The 15,029-nt window shown below is 46.8% G+C and overlaps 1 protein-coding gene across 1 annotated transcript in view; it reads left to right on the forward strand.

Annotated features, from left to right (window-relative positions):
* The window catches only part of KIRREL3 (kirre like nephrin family adhesion molecule 3), a 493,013-nt gene that overhangs the window by 358,814 nt on the left and 119,170 nt on the right, over positions 1-15,029 (forward strand). Inside the window, exon 2 of the mRNA XM_049654577.1 lies at positions 8,796-8,873. Within this exon, the coding sequence (XP_049510534.1) occupies positions 8,796-8,873 (78 nt within the window). The remainder of the gene's footprint in view (positions 1-8,795; positions 8,874-15,029) is intronic.

The raw sequence follows: 15,029 nt of genomic DNA on the forward strand, positions 1-15,029 counted from the left end.
AACCGAGTCACCCAGGTGCCCCTATAAATGGCAACTTTGATTGTGATGATGAATGAAGTGAGCTTGGCCCCAGATGGGGGAGCCCTTGGTGATACCAACCAGTGGAGAGGGGCAAGGCTAGGCTGCATCCAGCCCCCAGGAGGTAGGGTAACCTGTGTCCCAATTCCAGGGTGTAGAGGAGTGTGGGAGGAGTGCAACCCCTGGGGTCTGCATTGATGCCCAAGTGGCCCAGAGGAAGGCCACATTCTCAGTCAGTTGGTGGCCATGTTGGAATTCCAAGCAATTAATTAGTTGGGAGAAAGACCCCAGGCAGTATCTGAGGGTAGAAGATGAGTCCAACCTTCTGTGAAAAGAAAGATGGCAGGAGCCAGGCAAGGTCTCCAAGAGCCAGCCCGGTGGGCAGAGACTCCGTTCTCATGGAGGACTGAGAACAGAGCATGGCAAGGTGCACCAGGCATGAAGTCAGGCAGACAGGTGGACTCAAGCTTTGCCACTCAATAGCTGAGGGACCCTAGGTGACTCCTTTCCCATCTAAAATGTCCATTTCTTTATAAATAAAGATAAGAATAGTAACACCTGTCTTTACAAGGTCAGTGTGAAGGGGAAACAGGATGAGAAAAGTCAAACACCCATTGCCACCCGGTAAATGTCCAATTTGTCTTGAGCACAACGTAGAGTCGGTCCAGTGGACCAGGAGTTTGGGGAAGCCAGAGGAGTGGTGACCACATGGGCACCAGACTTCCTGTAGGCACGTGGGGTCTGGGGCCAGCGGCAACATGGGCAGTCATGGACCCCACAGCTGGTGGTGAGGAATCACTGAAAGACTGCCTGCCTTAGCTGCCCTGTGGATAGGGCCGTGCCAGCCAGTAAGGGCAGGCTGAGGCAGCTGAGGAGGCCAGGGGCTGGTAAAGGGCTTCCCCAGTGTTACTTCTTGCCATTGCTGCATATGAAACTGAAGCTTCTTACCATCAAGTATTGGAGGGAGGTCTGCCCCTGCAGGAACTAGCAGGGATGAGCTGGTGGGTCACAAAGACCTTTGGGAATTATCACAATGATTGCTGACCCTTCCTGAAAGAAGATAATGCCACTTGAGCTTTGCCATCTAATTTATTATCTTAAAAACTTAAGACTATAGCCGGCTCAGGTTTCTCCTACAAGAATTTAATTGGTATGTAATAGCACAGGCAATTAAATAGAAATCAATAGTTTAAAACAACTAATTGATACTTAATATGAATGGGGAAAAACTTAGTTCTAATATAATTAACTCATATTAAATAGGTAATGAAATAGCAATTATGTCTTTACAACAATGTAAAGTTTATAGTTCTTTAATAAACTTAGAGTTAGCAAGCAATGAGAGTCAAAAATTATGAAACAGGTATTATTGGGCTATTAAACATTTATTACTTGTCCTGGAGGGCCAGAGGCAGACACTAGTCAGGATTAATAAACCTTTGCTATTCCCCTCTTCAGGCCTCTTTACTATAGAGGTTGATCAGAAAACTGTGATCTCTGAGTGATTTATGGGCACCATTATTGCCCGGGATGTGAGTAATAATGCTGAAACCAGGGTGAGGCAGAACTGAAACAGAAAGCAGGAGCTTAGCAGAATCAAGGTGAGGACTTCTCAAACACGAGGCTCTGGAATCCTGTGATCACCCAGGCATCCTGGCAAGACCGGCTTTTGATGAGTCAGGCCATCGGTATGGACGCCCACCAAGGGCAACCCCCCAGACAAATCTCCAGCCTTCGGGGCCCTTGGCGAGAGCCACCCCATGACCTGTAGCAATTATTGCCATTAGTGTGGAAATAATTCACATGCTGCTAATGACACTTTGTTTTACTGAACTACAGTGTTTGATTTTTGTTCACCTTTTCACAAGTATATGCCGTACATAGTCAACTGGATTATCATCTCATTGTGGGAAGAAGCTTGCCTTACATGTTTTTGTCTTGCACATGGTGCACTTAGGAGCTTCTCCATGAGCGTCTGTGGACCGGATACCATACCTGTCACACTTTATAAATACGTCCTGGTTGTGTAGGGCTGGTACTAACACTTGTGGCAGAGTCTACCCATATATTATTCCATTGCTTTCTATGTAATTCATTACATAATGACTTGATCTACAGAAGACATCTGCTCTCTGAGGTCAGTAAAGCTGATTGAAAAGGTATTTCTTCAGGGGCGCATGGGTGGGTGGCTCAGTAGGTTAGGCATCTGACTTCAGCCTAGATCACGATCCCATGGTTCATGAGTTCAAGCCACACATCAGGCTCCTCATTGACAGGGTGGATTCTCTCTCTCTCTCTCTCTCTCTCTCTGCCCCTGCCCCTCCCCACTTTCTCTCTCTCTCTCTCTCTCTCTCTCATTTTTTTAAAAATTTTTTTCACCACCTATTAGTTTTTAATTCTTGTCAGATGATAATAATTACATATTTATTTTAAATAAATTAAAATAAATGCACAGGTAAAGACTATTACCTGTGTAATGTAGTAAGGAAAATATTTTAATAAAAGTAGATATAAAGCCATGTTCTAACAGCATACTTTTTTATAAAGTTCTATACAACATACATGTGTGAATTCTATTATTTTTTTCTTATTCTTTTTTCCCCTTTTTATTTTTTTCATTTTATTTTTTATTTTTTTAAATTTACATCCAAATTAGTATATAGTGCAATGACTTCAGGAGTAGATTCCTTAGTGCCCCTTACCCATTTAGCCCATCCCCCCTCCCACAACCCCTCCAGGAACCCTCAGTTTGTTGTCCATATTTATGAGTCTCTTCTGTTTTGTCCCCCTCCCTGTTTTTATATTATTTTTGTTTCCTTTCCCTTATGTTCATCTGTTCTGTCTCTTAAAGTCCTCCTATGAGTGAAGCCATATGATTTTTTTCTTTCTCTGACTAATTTCACTTAGCATAATACCCTCCAGTTCCATCCACGTAGTTGCAAATGGCAAGATTTCATTCTTTTTGATTGTCGAGCAATACTCCATTGTGTATTCTTTATCCATTCATCCATCGATGGACATTTGGGCTCTTTCCATACTTGGGCTATTGTTGATAGTGCTGCTATAAACATGGGGGTGCATGTGTCCCTTCAAAACAGCACACCTGTATCCCGTGGATAAATGCCTAGTAGTGCAATTGCTGGGTCGTAAGGTAGTTCTATTTTTGGTTTTTTGAGGAACCTGTATATTGTTTTCCAGAGTGGCTGCACCAGCTTGCATTCCCAGCTCTCTCTCTCTCTTTTAAAATAAATAAATAAACTTTTTAAAAATGTATTTCTTCATAGCTCATGTAATCATCCAAGACTGCTTCACTTGGGAACCCCATCACCTCAAACACAAGAAGTCCAGAAATGCACCATTATCCCCCGCCATGGCCTAATTGGCTTCCTTTGTCAGCTGCTTCTGACACAGACACCTCTCTTCCCCCAACCTCCCCAACTAAAGCCACTGTGGTCATCTGCCCCCTTCTGCTTGGCCACTCTGGCACTCAGCCCATAGTCTCTTCCCAGAATGTCTTTCAGATTCACCATGTTCTCTCAATCTTCGGCCCCTCTGGGGCCTCAGCCTCACCTGCTGTACCCACCTGGCTGGTCTTCCTGACTCACTTTCTCTTCCAGTCCCTCGACTTGTAGCTACCACAATAGCCTCCAAAGAACACCGCCCCAAAGTTCATTATTCATTATATCACTTTGGATGAGTCTCCCTTTCATACCTGTAAAGAAGGGGAGGAATTTAACGGTCCCTACTCCCCAATCTGACATTTCACTTCTATTTTTTGAGCTCGCCCTTACCAGCTACTTCATTGTAGGCATTCTTCACCAAGTGCATCTGATTTTCATACTAACCATGTGCAGAGCATCTTACTATTAGTATCCACATTTTATAAAGTGCAGAGAGACCCAGAGCATGGCTCACTCTGGAGTGCTAGAGCAAGGCTCCAGCCAACACTGAGAGTTTCGAAGCACACATGGCCTCCCTGTGACTCTAGCCAGGTCCAGCTGACGCCTTCTCCATATGGTCTCAGGAACCATCTGGTGAGCTATTTTCAGCCTCTCCACTGCTCTCCTGTGTCAAGGTGGCAGGGATGGAGAAGCTCTGAATGTCCCCCTGAGAAAGCTCAGGGTCCTTTCACTTGCTTTCTGATCTCAGGCTGTCTTCAGAGAGTGGGGAGAGAGAGAGAGAGCAGATGTCAGCCCATCATCTCTCACCAGGAGTACTGCAATAGTCAAACAATGGCGCTCTCTTGTCCGGGCTTACCCCTCCCCATCCGTCCTCTGCACCAGTGCCAAAATGGTCTTTATAAGATGCAAGCCTGGCCTGTCGGTTCCTTCAGAGCTCTCTGAGAGAAGAATCTGCTCCAGGCCTCTCTCTTGGCTTGTAGATGGCTGTCTTCATGTTCATATGGTGTTTTCCCTGTATGTGTGTCTGTCTCCAAATGTCCCCTTTTTATGAGGACACCAGGGGCATTGGCTTAGGGCCCCTCTAATGAGCATTTTAACTTGATTATCTCTGTCAAGGCCTTATCTTCAAACAAAGTCATGTTGTCTGGTGAATCCACATTCCACATGTGAATGAGGGGGAGAGGGGAAGGGCAGGGAAGAAACATAGTTCAACCCACAACACTGTCCTAGCCAGGGCCACCAACCTCTGTTCTCTATTGTCTGGTCTGTCTTGATTCACAGCCTCGGCAGCCCTGGGATCCCAGACCTTCCCCTGAGAAAGCTAGAAATCAGACCCGGCTTCTAACCTGAGTACTATTATCAGCTCGTACTTTGCCCTTGAACTGCCCTTTTACTTCTCTGAACCTCAGTCTCTGAAACCAAACTGGAGGAAATAGACCATTCTTCCTCACCTAGTTCAGAGAGCTACTGTGGTCATCTAATAAGGTAGTGAATATGACAGCATCGTGTAAAAATAAGGGTCCTGCAAATGTGAAGTAATAGCACTGTATCATTGTTATTACCTCTAAGAATAAAGAAATCCTAAGGCTAGAAAAAGTCCCATCATCACCCTGTGAAACTGAAGGAAAACGGTTCCATTTACAAAGTCAGCCCTTTTTATTCCTCCCAGAGGAAAGCTCCATTTCCTAGACTTCTTTTCCAATGAATTTACAACTTTCATTCACTCGGCAATGACCCTCACCTAGCTGACTCCATTGTGCTATGTTTCAGCCCACCTGGTTTGATTCTGACCTGGGTAGGGGAGAGCAGACCACTGCCCAATAGTCTTTAGTTCGTGCTTACATCGAATCATCAGATTTGTCCTGAGCTCCTGCCATGTGCCAGGCACTGTGTTGGGGACTATGGGCTCAGAGCTGAAAATGGCACAATCCTGGCCCTTCTGCGGCTCACAGTCCAGGAATTCCTGGGGTTCATTCACTTCTTCCCAAGAAACAATGCCCTTTCCCCATAAATGTTTCCTTGCAGAATAGTATTTCTTAAGCCTTTGCTCTCCTCAGACAGTGCCCTCCCCACCCCATCTGCCAGTGACCCTGGACTTCTTTGCTGTGAACTTTCCTTTTAAGCGAGGATGACTCAATTCCTGTTCATCATTTTCCACGGCTGCCTTTGGTACATCTGATGGTTCTGTACTGATAAGTGCTCAACCAAAAGCTGCAGCCCTAAGGTCCACATGGAGAAGACCCCGACATCTTGCTGTTAAAATGGGCATCTGTGATCTGATTCCATTGTCGGTCCCAGCCCTGTGTGACAAGGAAGGTGGCAGTCTGGTGGCAGGTCTAGCTCACAAAGTGAAAGATTCTTTGTGTCACAGTCCATCATCTTTCCCCTAAGAGGAGCCTGCTTCGCTTGGCGGGGGTAGAGTTTCTCCAAGACAAAGCGATTACTTCCTGATGCCACCCCCGCCACGCCCCACCCAGCCCTCTCTCTGCTCAGTGCCTTTGACAACACACCACTTCCCCTCTTGGATTTCCACATTCTCCTCCCCTCCCCCACCTCAGCCCTACTTCCTCCTGTGGACCCAGTGACCTCTAATTTAGCTCTGCAAATCTCTCCAAAGAACATCCCAAATTTTCATATGTGGATAGCTAACTAATTTTCACTTCACTAATTCTCCAACCTGCTCGTTCTTGCAAGGATCCCAGTGGCTTCTCCCCACTTCTCAGTGAGGACTCAGTTGGAGAGCCCTCTCACTTAATACATTTCTTCAGTGTGCTTATTAGCGCCTTGTAATATAGCTGCCTAAATAATTAAGACTAACCCACACATGTCAAATTAAATGAGCCAAATACATTGAGAAATTGCCTCACCCTCCATTTCTTTTATTAATCAGGTTTTTAAAAAATTCTTTTCCTGCTCATTTGCGAAAATCAAACATGGTCCGTGAGACTCTTACTTACAATAACCATCCATGTGGCCTCTTTCCTCAGGCAGTCACCCTGGGGGCAACCTATTATGTGACACACGATGGGTTGAGTTGGGGTGGCAGAGACAGCCAACATAGATGATCTGGACTCAACAGGTCGCCCACACTCTCTCAATCTTTAGGAGAATTATGCCTGCTCCATTTTCTTGAGAGTTTAGGGGATGGTCCAGCAAGACCAACAGGAATGTTGGCCTAAATCCATCCAGCACCTTCTGCCCCCACTCCTCCATGCTTCCCTGGGCTCATTGCAGGAACCCAGCTCCTTTTCTCATTACGAGTCACTGCTGATGTGCTTTAGATGGGCATAAGAAGTCAATGGAAAATATAATAAGAACCGTCAGCAGTTTTATCATTGTGGTGATGAACAATGGTCGTGCAATTATAATGGGCTGGTTAACTCTGCCTGTCATCAGCATGTTAAGGCTTCTATACAGTCCCAGAGTCTCAGGCAAGGGGCTATTGTTCACAGGGGCTGAGAGCCTCCTCATAGCTTGTACTTCCGCTGGCCCCCTCCTGGCAGGCTGCATTCCTGCCTCTTGAAGGTGGTTGTTAGAAAGAATCCACAAATATAGTAAGTAAACATCAAAGGGGCTTTGATCCACAGGGCCCTCGACAGAGCAGGAGCCCTTGAAGAAAGAGCCAAGGCCTTGGATGAGGGAACTTAACATCGTCAATTTGGGCGCCTGAGATGTAAAGCTGTTTGAAGTGAGGTTGGCTTGGCTGTGCCTTCAGAAGAGCGTGCTCGTGGAGGGGACGGAAGAGAAGTGAGCGCCTTTGGAAAAGGCACGCTCAGATCTGCTTCTCTGCTCTTTACTGATAGTTAATAAACCCCTTTAGAGAATCAAGAGATCAAAGCTAGTAACCTCCCTGGGCCATGGCATTCTGCCACCGAACGCCATGCTTTGTTTTTCTCTAGGGCAAGAGCCCCTAAGCTTGACTTATCTGTCTCTCATGGACCTTTTCATCCTGCAACCCATGGAGGGTAGACCTGGGTGACAAGAGGTGGATGGAGAGGTAGGGAGGAGAAATGAGCCCATCCTGTCTAAGTTCTAACAGCCTAGATGTTAACCTCCAGGGCTCAGAGAAACACCCAGTGTCCCAAGAGAAGTTGCTCTAATGCAGCACTCACTGGGACCCACCTTCCCTGAGACACGAATGGAGGGAACCCCTGGGTGCCCAGAAAGCCTGGCAAGCCCTGGGAGGGGGGTGCAGTCACATTCCCTCTTCCAGAAATCATACCCCTTGTCCATTCGCCAAGTTTGTGGCAGCTGTCACATTTGTATGAGTTCCAAGCAAAGAAGTGGGGCAGGGGCTCTAAAATAATCCTGGGAAGTCATTTGACATCTTTGAACTTCGGGTTTCCCATCTGCATAGTATGAATAGCAGTAACCTATCTGCTCACCTCATGGGGTGCTGTGGGGGATCAGAAGAGGAATTTGGTGTAGAATTGCTTCAAAGCCCATAAAGTGCTTAAGACAGATCAGAATTAGAGGATAAAAACCAGAGGGGAAATCTCGTTCTCTTGTGAGGCAGATGTACTCTAGTCCAACGCCCACACACGGTGGGCACCCATTTACCAAATGCCGTGAAAAACAAAAACAAAAACAAAAACAAAACCTCTTGCATTTGCTACCTAGAATCATTGTCCTGCCTTATTTTTTCTGTTGTGTCAAAGTCTCGTGGGACCAGAATCTGTGTCTTGTGTCTCTTAGCCATTCCAATCCCTGTGCTCCACACTTGAGTCCACACCTCATAAGTGCTTGAGGACGGCACTGCCTTGTGCCGGAATATAGGAATGTATGGGAATCCCCAGACCCAGCAACTCACTCTCTCCCAAAAGGTAGACTCCTCTAACCCTACCTCCACCCCCACGTCTTCCCCCACATTCACCCAACCGCTTCATCATTCTTCTGAATCACCCCCTGTGTCTGGTTGCCTTGCTCCATCCCGGACACCACTAGCTGGACTCTGCCTCTTTTTTTGGCAGGCCTGATCACAACCACAGCGTGATCTGGGTATAGGCCCCCAGCCTGTATAGAGAGCCTCATTAACCTGTGAGTAGTGGTTACGAGCGTGGACTCTGGAGCCATACCGCCTAGATTCAGACTCCTGGTTTTGCCACCAGCTGGCTCTTCCATTTAAGACTGCCTACTCAATACATCTGTAAACAGGGATGTTATAAAATGGAGATAATGGTACGCACCTCACAGAGTTATCGTGCAGATCAAATGAGGAGTTATTGGCTTAGAATGATGCCTGGACCATAGCAAGTGCTACATAAATGTTAAATAAGTAGCCCTGTTTATAAAGGCAGCAGCTTCATAGCCCCTGTAAAGGGGCCTTCAATGACACCTGATCCATTCTAAGCTCACTCACCTGTGCTTTTCTTCCAGAGCTGGGCCTCCAGAAGAGAGGATGCTGTCTGGTGCTGGGCTACATGGCCAAGGACAAGTTTCGGAGAATGAATGAAGGTCAGTGAGAACCTGCCCACACTCTTGGGGGTAAGGTGGAGGGTGAAATCCTCCCTGCAGCTGCCCTGCTGCTATGGTAGCAGGAAGAAGAACCTGGGACAGTGGGCAGAGCGGTTGGATTTCCATGAAGCTATTTATATAGTAATGTGGGGAAGAGTAGCTAATGCCTAAAACACAGCATGCTGATTGGTAAGCACGTTTCCTTCTGCTATCTTCCCTACTCCCTTTGTGCCCTCTACTTGTCTTCCTCTCTCCTTCCTACCTTTGTTCCCCAACCACTCACCCAGCACAATTAAATCTGCTTCTATTATCTTTTTTAATCCAGACCTCTCTACCTTTCTCTTCAATCATTCACATTTTTTGAATGCCTATTGAATAAACAGCACCTTACAGGGCACTTGGGAAAATAGTAAAGAATAAGGCAGAGCTTTTATTTTCATAGAACTTACAATTGGAAATCTGCTGTCTTTTCCAACTCCACTGGCCCTATCTCTCCCTCTTACTCATGGGCTGTTCTGCCTTCCTTTTGCTCTGGGTCTTTCCTCTGAGGCTTCACTGGGTCACAGAAGGCTCTAGGAAGGTATTGACATTGATGTGGAGGCTGGGAAGTAAAAGGGGGGCTGTCACTTGTGGGCCTGCTATAATAAAGAGCCAATCCCCTCATCCCCAGCCATCTGTCTCCGTGCAGCTAATAACCCTCTCCATCAGATGCCACAGACTGTTTGTCAGGATTCAAAAGTAGATAAACAATGGCTGGGGATGCCATTTATTCATTAAAGTCAGACAAATGAAGCCTTGGCTCCCCACCAGCCAGCTTGCCATGAGCTGGGCCCCTCCCCTCCCAAGGCCCAGAGCCCCTGGAGCCTCATTCCCATCCCAGGCATGGAGGAGGCAGCTCACCTGTGCCATCTCTACCCCCAAAGTTATACCAAACTTCTGAGGCCCTCTTCCCATGCTCCTTTGCTGGCTCTTCTCCCAGCCCACGGTCCGTGACACCCACACCACCATGGTCTCCCCAGTCCTGATACCTTGCCAGCTGTAGGTTTGTTACCAGCACCCATCACGGTGACAATTTGACAAGAGTTAGGCCAGCACAACTGAGTACAAGGAGAATCCCCTCCTGCGTTGTGCAGCCTGTGTAAGAAGGCAGCAGCATCAAGAAGGCACTTGTCGTTTGTAGGAGCCCCATGGCTGAGCATAGCCAGGGTTAGGGGCTGCATTGTCCGCATCCTGCCAGGTGGTCTTCCTCCCTGATTTGTCTCTCGCTCAGCCCACCTCCTCCCTCCCCAATACCACCTTTGTGAGAGTGCTAGCCAGTAACTTCTAATTTGTGGGAATTCACAGGGTGCCTCTGTCCGTAGTGCTGAATAGACACATTCTCTTGCTGGCAATGCTCATTAGAGAAGCTGAAAATGAGGTTCGCAGGGATTGGGGAAGCCAGAAAGTCAAGAGCTAGGCTGGATTAGAAACCTCAAGTTCCAAGTGTTTGACCCCAGCAGAAGGATAGTGACTCCAGATCCTGGGGCCTAAAAAGAATCATGCCACAAGGCTGATGAACACCCCCTACAACCTTTCATCAGTGGCTAAGGGAGGGGTATATTTGTCAGCCCAGGCTGCCGTAACAATATACTGCAGACTAGATGGCTTTAACCACAGAAACTTATTTCTTCACAGTTCTGGAGGCTGAAAGTCCAAGATCAAGGTGGCAGCAGGGGGAGGTTCTGGTGAGAGCTCTCTGGCTGGCTTGCAGATGGCCACTTCTCACTGTACCCTCACTGGGGCACAGAGAGAGAGAGAGAACTGGATCTCTGGTATAAGAACACCAATCCTGTCCGATCAGGGCTCCACCCTTATGACTTGCTTAACCTTAATTATTTTTGTAAAGACCCTATCTCCAAATATATGGTCACATTGGAGGTTAGGGGCTTTAACACAGAAATGGCAGGGGGAACACACAATTCATTATGTAGCAAAGGTTCTGAATGCATCTGCCATAGCAGAAAGGTATAATGATAATACTCTGAACCAGGGATTTAAAAAATGGTAGGATGGAACTGGAGAGTGTGATGCTAAGTGAAATAAGTCATACAGAGAAAGACAGATACCATATGTTTTCACTCTTATGTGGATCCTGAGAAACTTAACAGAAGACCATGGGAGAGGGGAAGGAAAAAAAAAAAAGTTAGAGAGGGAGAGAGCCAGACCATAAGAGACTCTTAAAAACAGAATAAACTGAGGGTTGATGGGGGGTGGGAGGGAGGGGTGGGTGAGTGATGGGCACTGAGGAGGGCACCTGTTGGGATGAGCACTGGGTGTTGTATGGAAACCAATTTGACAATAAATTTCATATTAAAAAAATAAAAATAAAAAATGGTAGAAAAAAATTTAATATTAAGTAGACATTAGATACTGTTTAATTAAAAAGGGAAGGAAGGGATTCAGACGGGGGACTACAAGAGGACTTGGAACCAAGACTAGGATCTGATTATTTCCGAGGACAGTTAGTTTTTCTGTCTGCAAAAACTAAACTAAGATGGCATTTTTAAAAATTTTTTATGTTTCTTTATTTTGAGAGAAAAAGACAGGGCATGAGCAGGGGAGGGGCAGACAGAAAGGGAGAGAGAGAATCCCAAGCAGGCTCCGCACTGTCAGAGCAGAGCCTGATGCGGGGCTCGAACCCACAAACTTTGAGATCGTGACCTGAGTCAAAATCAAGAGTTGGACGCTTAACCAGCTGAGCCACCCAGGTGCCCTGAAGATGGCATTTTAAAGAGTTTTTTTTTTCTTGTCAAAATGGGAAGATACCAAAACAGTGCCTCTTCTCTCTGAGCCCCTTCTCCAAACACATGCAATCCACCCAAATGTGTTATGCTTTTTCCCCTGGCTGTGGTCGACTTGGTTAAGAATGAGCAATCCCAGGTACCTTACCCCTGCCAAAACCCTCCCCCTAGTGAAGATTAATTGGGAATAAAGCAAGTTATTCAGAAAGAGGGAGGGAATAGAGGCATTAGCCAATGGGTAACAGAGCAGCTAACTCCCTACCCTGCCTCCCCCTTTGCCTGTCGTTCTCACCCCTCCCAACTTCCCCAACACAGACATTCTTGCACATACACACAGTCACACACACAGTAGCTGCTGCTGCTGCTGCTGCTGCTGGGTAAACAAGGAGACAAAGGGGTGGCAATCAAGCTAAGCCACCGCATATGATGAGTTCCACGTCTCAACAACAAATAGACCAGATGGGAAGAGGGTGAGACAGTGGGGAGATGCAGGCTATGGACGGGCTTTGGCTCTGGAGGGTGGGAGGCACGGAAGGAGAAGAGAAAGGAACTGCGGGGGAGGCGAAGGCTCCTCTGCTCCCCACTGCAGCCAGTCTTGCTACCCCAAGTGCCACATTATGCATGTTCTCCTCTGTCTCTAAAACGCGCATGCCCAAACTCCAGCACGTCTGCGGATAAGAAAAGGCATCAGCAAGCATGGGGAGCTGTTTTATGGTTTATAATTATCTTGTACCAATACTCAAAATAATTATAACTTCCACATATTAATAATTGAACTGGAATCGCAGCCATGACATAGATCAAGAAACAGAAATCGCTGTCCACACCGCACTATACACCTAGGTATAAATTGAACAATTGGTAAAATGGTAAAAAATAATTTTCTCCCAGATGCTGGAATTAGTGAGATATTGGAACAATTAGCTGCTTCTTCCATTAAAGATAAGGTGGTGATCATAATATTTCCAATTTAGAATAAATATAAAAGACCTACTTGTTCCGTATTAAAGCATATTTGTTCTGTTTTAGCAGTATCTAATAGGGTGTCTGTCACCGGAAGAGAAGTGGTCTCCTATTTCATCTGTCTCCTTGTTAATTTGGTATCTTTTTATCTCCTTCCTCTTCCCTCCCCCTACTCCTTGCTACAGTCTAAAAAAATAATAATAATAATAGCTTGAGAAGGAGCAAGAGAAAAAATAATGAATGAACAGGAGTTTTATAGATCTGGGGTTTATCATCAGCTAGAGTAATCGCAATTGGTCCTGTTAAACTACACAAAGCAATAAAACGAAAACACTATTCAAAGATCGTTTAAGGAGGCATGTGATAGTCAATGAGAGGTTTGCTCTATTTGGGAGCGCTTAATAGCTTCTCGGGTAGAATCTGCAGCATTTGGTGGGTAATGTGTTTGGGGGGGAGGGGTGTGTGTGTTCTTTCCTGTTTGGACTCAACACATCTGAGGCATCACATGGAGACACAAACAAAATTCAGTGAAGGGCAGACGAGAGAGGAGGAAATAAAGACAGATTAGGTGTAAGAATATCAGGTGTGTTTGACATAATTGTCTTCATGTGATTAAGTACATGGTGCTTTAAATAGGAACTGCTGGAAGGAGATCATTTATTTATTCATCAAAAGTTCATTGAACACCTACCATAAAAATAATACCAATTGGCATAATAAATGCCAGACACTGTTATAAGCACTGGAGCTTTCACAGGAAATAAGACTTCATCCCTGCCCTCAAGGAGCTCACAGTTCAAACACACAGGTACCTCCCCATGTTACTGTCACCTTCATAAAGAAATCCTTCCTGACTGCCTTACCTAAATTAGATGCCCCTCTTCCCCCACCATTATGCTCCATTGTGGCAACCGGCTTATTTATTTTGTGGCACTTACTCAAATTGGGGATTATTGATTAGGCTGTCTGTCCCATCTAAGAGTTAGGCAAAGATGTTCCTCGCCTACCCGTGGGCCTTTGCCCAGTGTCTCACACATAAGGAGTAGTCCATCAATTTTAATGTAAGTAATTAATCAGTGCCCTGACTGACAACAGAGGGATACACGAAGTCATCCACAGGTGTAAGGTGGGTCTTGAGAAAGAGCCACCAGGCAGAGCAAATTGACATGGAGCTTTCCACAAAATGAGTGTCCTAAGTCTTACCTCTCAGCCCTCCTCCTATTCTGGTACAATAGCCCCTTACTGGAGGCCAGGGTCCAGGCAGGTCAGCCGAGGGGAGGCCCCCACAGGTGGTCTCCCTCCTCTCTGCACCAGCTCTCCATCCTCTCCCCATCTACTGCTGGGCCACATCCTCGGGGCATCTCTAGACAGATATGCCCACCAAATCTGCAAAGGAAACTGTTCCCACTGTTTCCTTATCCCACACCACCCCCCCCCCCCACACACACACACCCTGTATCCCCTTCCCTTTTCCTGGCTCTTCTCAAAACTGGCTCTCTCCAGTTTTCCTGGAGATCCCAGCCAGAACCACTCACCTTGTCAATGCACATTGCCTACCCAGGGTTGACACTATTCATAGGCAGGATAGAAAGCTTTCACATGGCATCTGCTGAGGGGCGCTGCCTGCCTCTTGAAAAGCTTGGTATTCCTCTGTGTTAGAACTTCAACAACCCCAGAGTTATAGGGCGACCACCAACTCAGGGAGGCCCAGGATCGTTGAGTGGCTTGCCTAGGCTCAATGGGAAGTTGCCGGAAGAGCCAGGACCACATTCCAGGTCTCCTGACATCCAGTCCAGTGCTCTTGGAATTCCAAAAGAGGAGGCTCAGGCCATGAACAGAAGGGAAGCCCCTAACGCTTTAACTTGGTTTGGTTTTCAGGGCAGCTGAAGATACAGAGAAAGTGGGAGGGGCTGGGGGAAGGGGAGCAGAACACAGAAGTCTCCAGGTGGTGTGGGAGGAAATCAGGAAAGGCCTGGACTGAGACACGTAGACCAGGGAAGATCATTTCTAAGGAACCAGAAAATTCTTTTAGCCCCTAGGACTCTTGAGAAGGGGAAATGAGGAAGAGGATGTTTAATGGAGAAGAAAGGAGACAGCAAAATCCTGGCCTTCCTTCCTGCCAGTTTTCTGAGGCCAAGGTGCGCCTGCGCGGGAGGCCCTGCCTCCTCCCCACAAGCGCACCCTCTGCGGTGCACAGCTGGCTGGGTGGGGGTTTTCCAGGACTTTCTGCAGTGACCGATTGCTTCTCCCAGCTCAGTGAAGGGAAAGCAGAAATGCCTCCTAGCGCTGTCGTTTTCATCTTTCTAGGAAGAAACAAATGCAAGTGATTAGCAAAGGCAGCTTCTGTTCACTGGAGACCTCTGGGCCCCCGGGGAGGGGCTCGAACCCCCGGGAAGGAGAAAGCCGGTCCCAC

The sequence above is a fragment of the Panthera uncia genome, chromosome D1, assembly GCF_023721935.1.
Source record: "Panthera uncia isolate 11264 chromosome D1, Puncia_PCG_1.0, whole genome shotgun sequence".
NCBI lineage: Eukaryota > Metazoa > Chordata > Mammalia > Carnivora > Felidae > Panthera > Panthera uncia.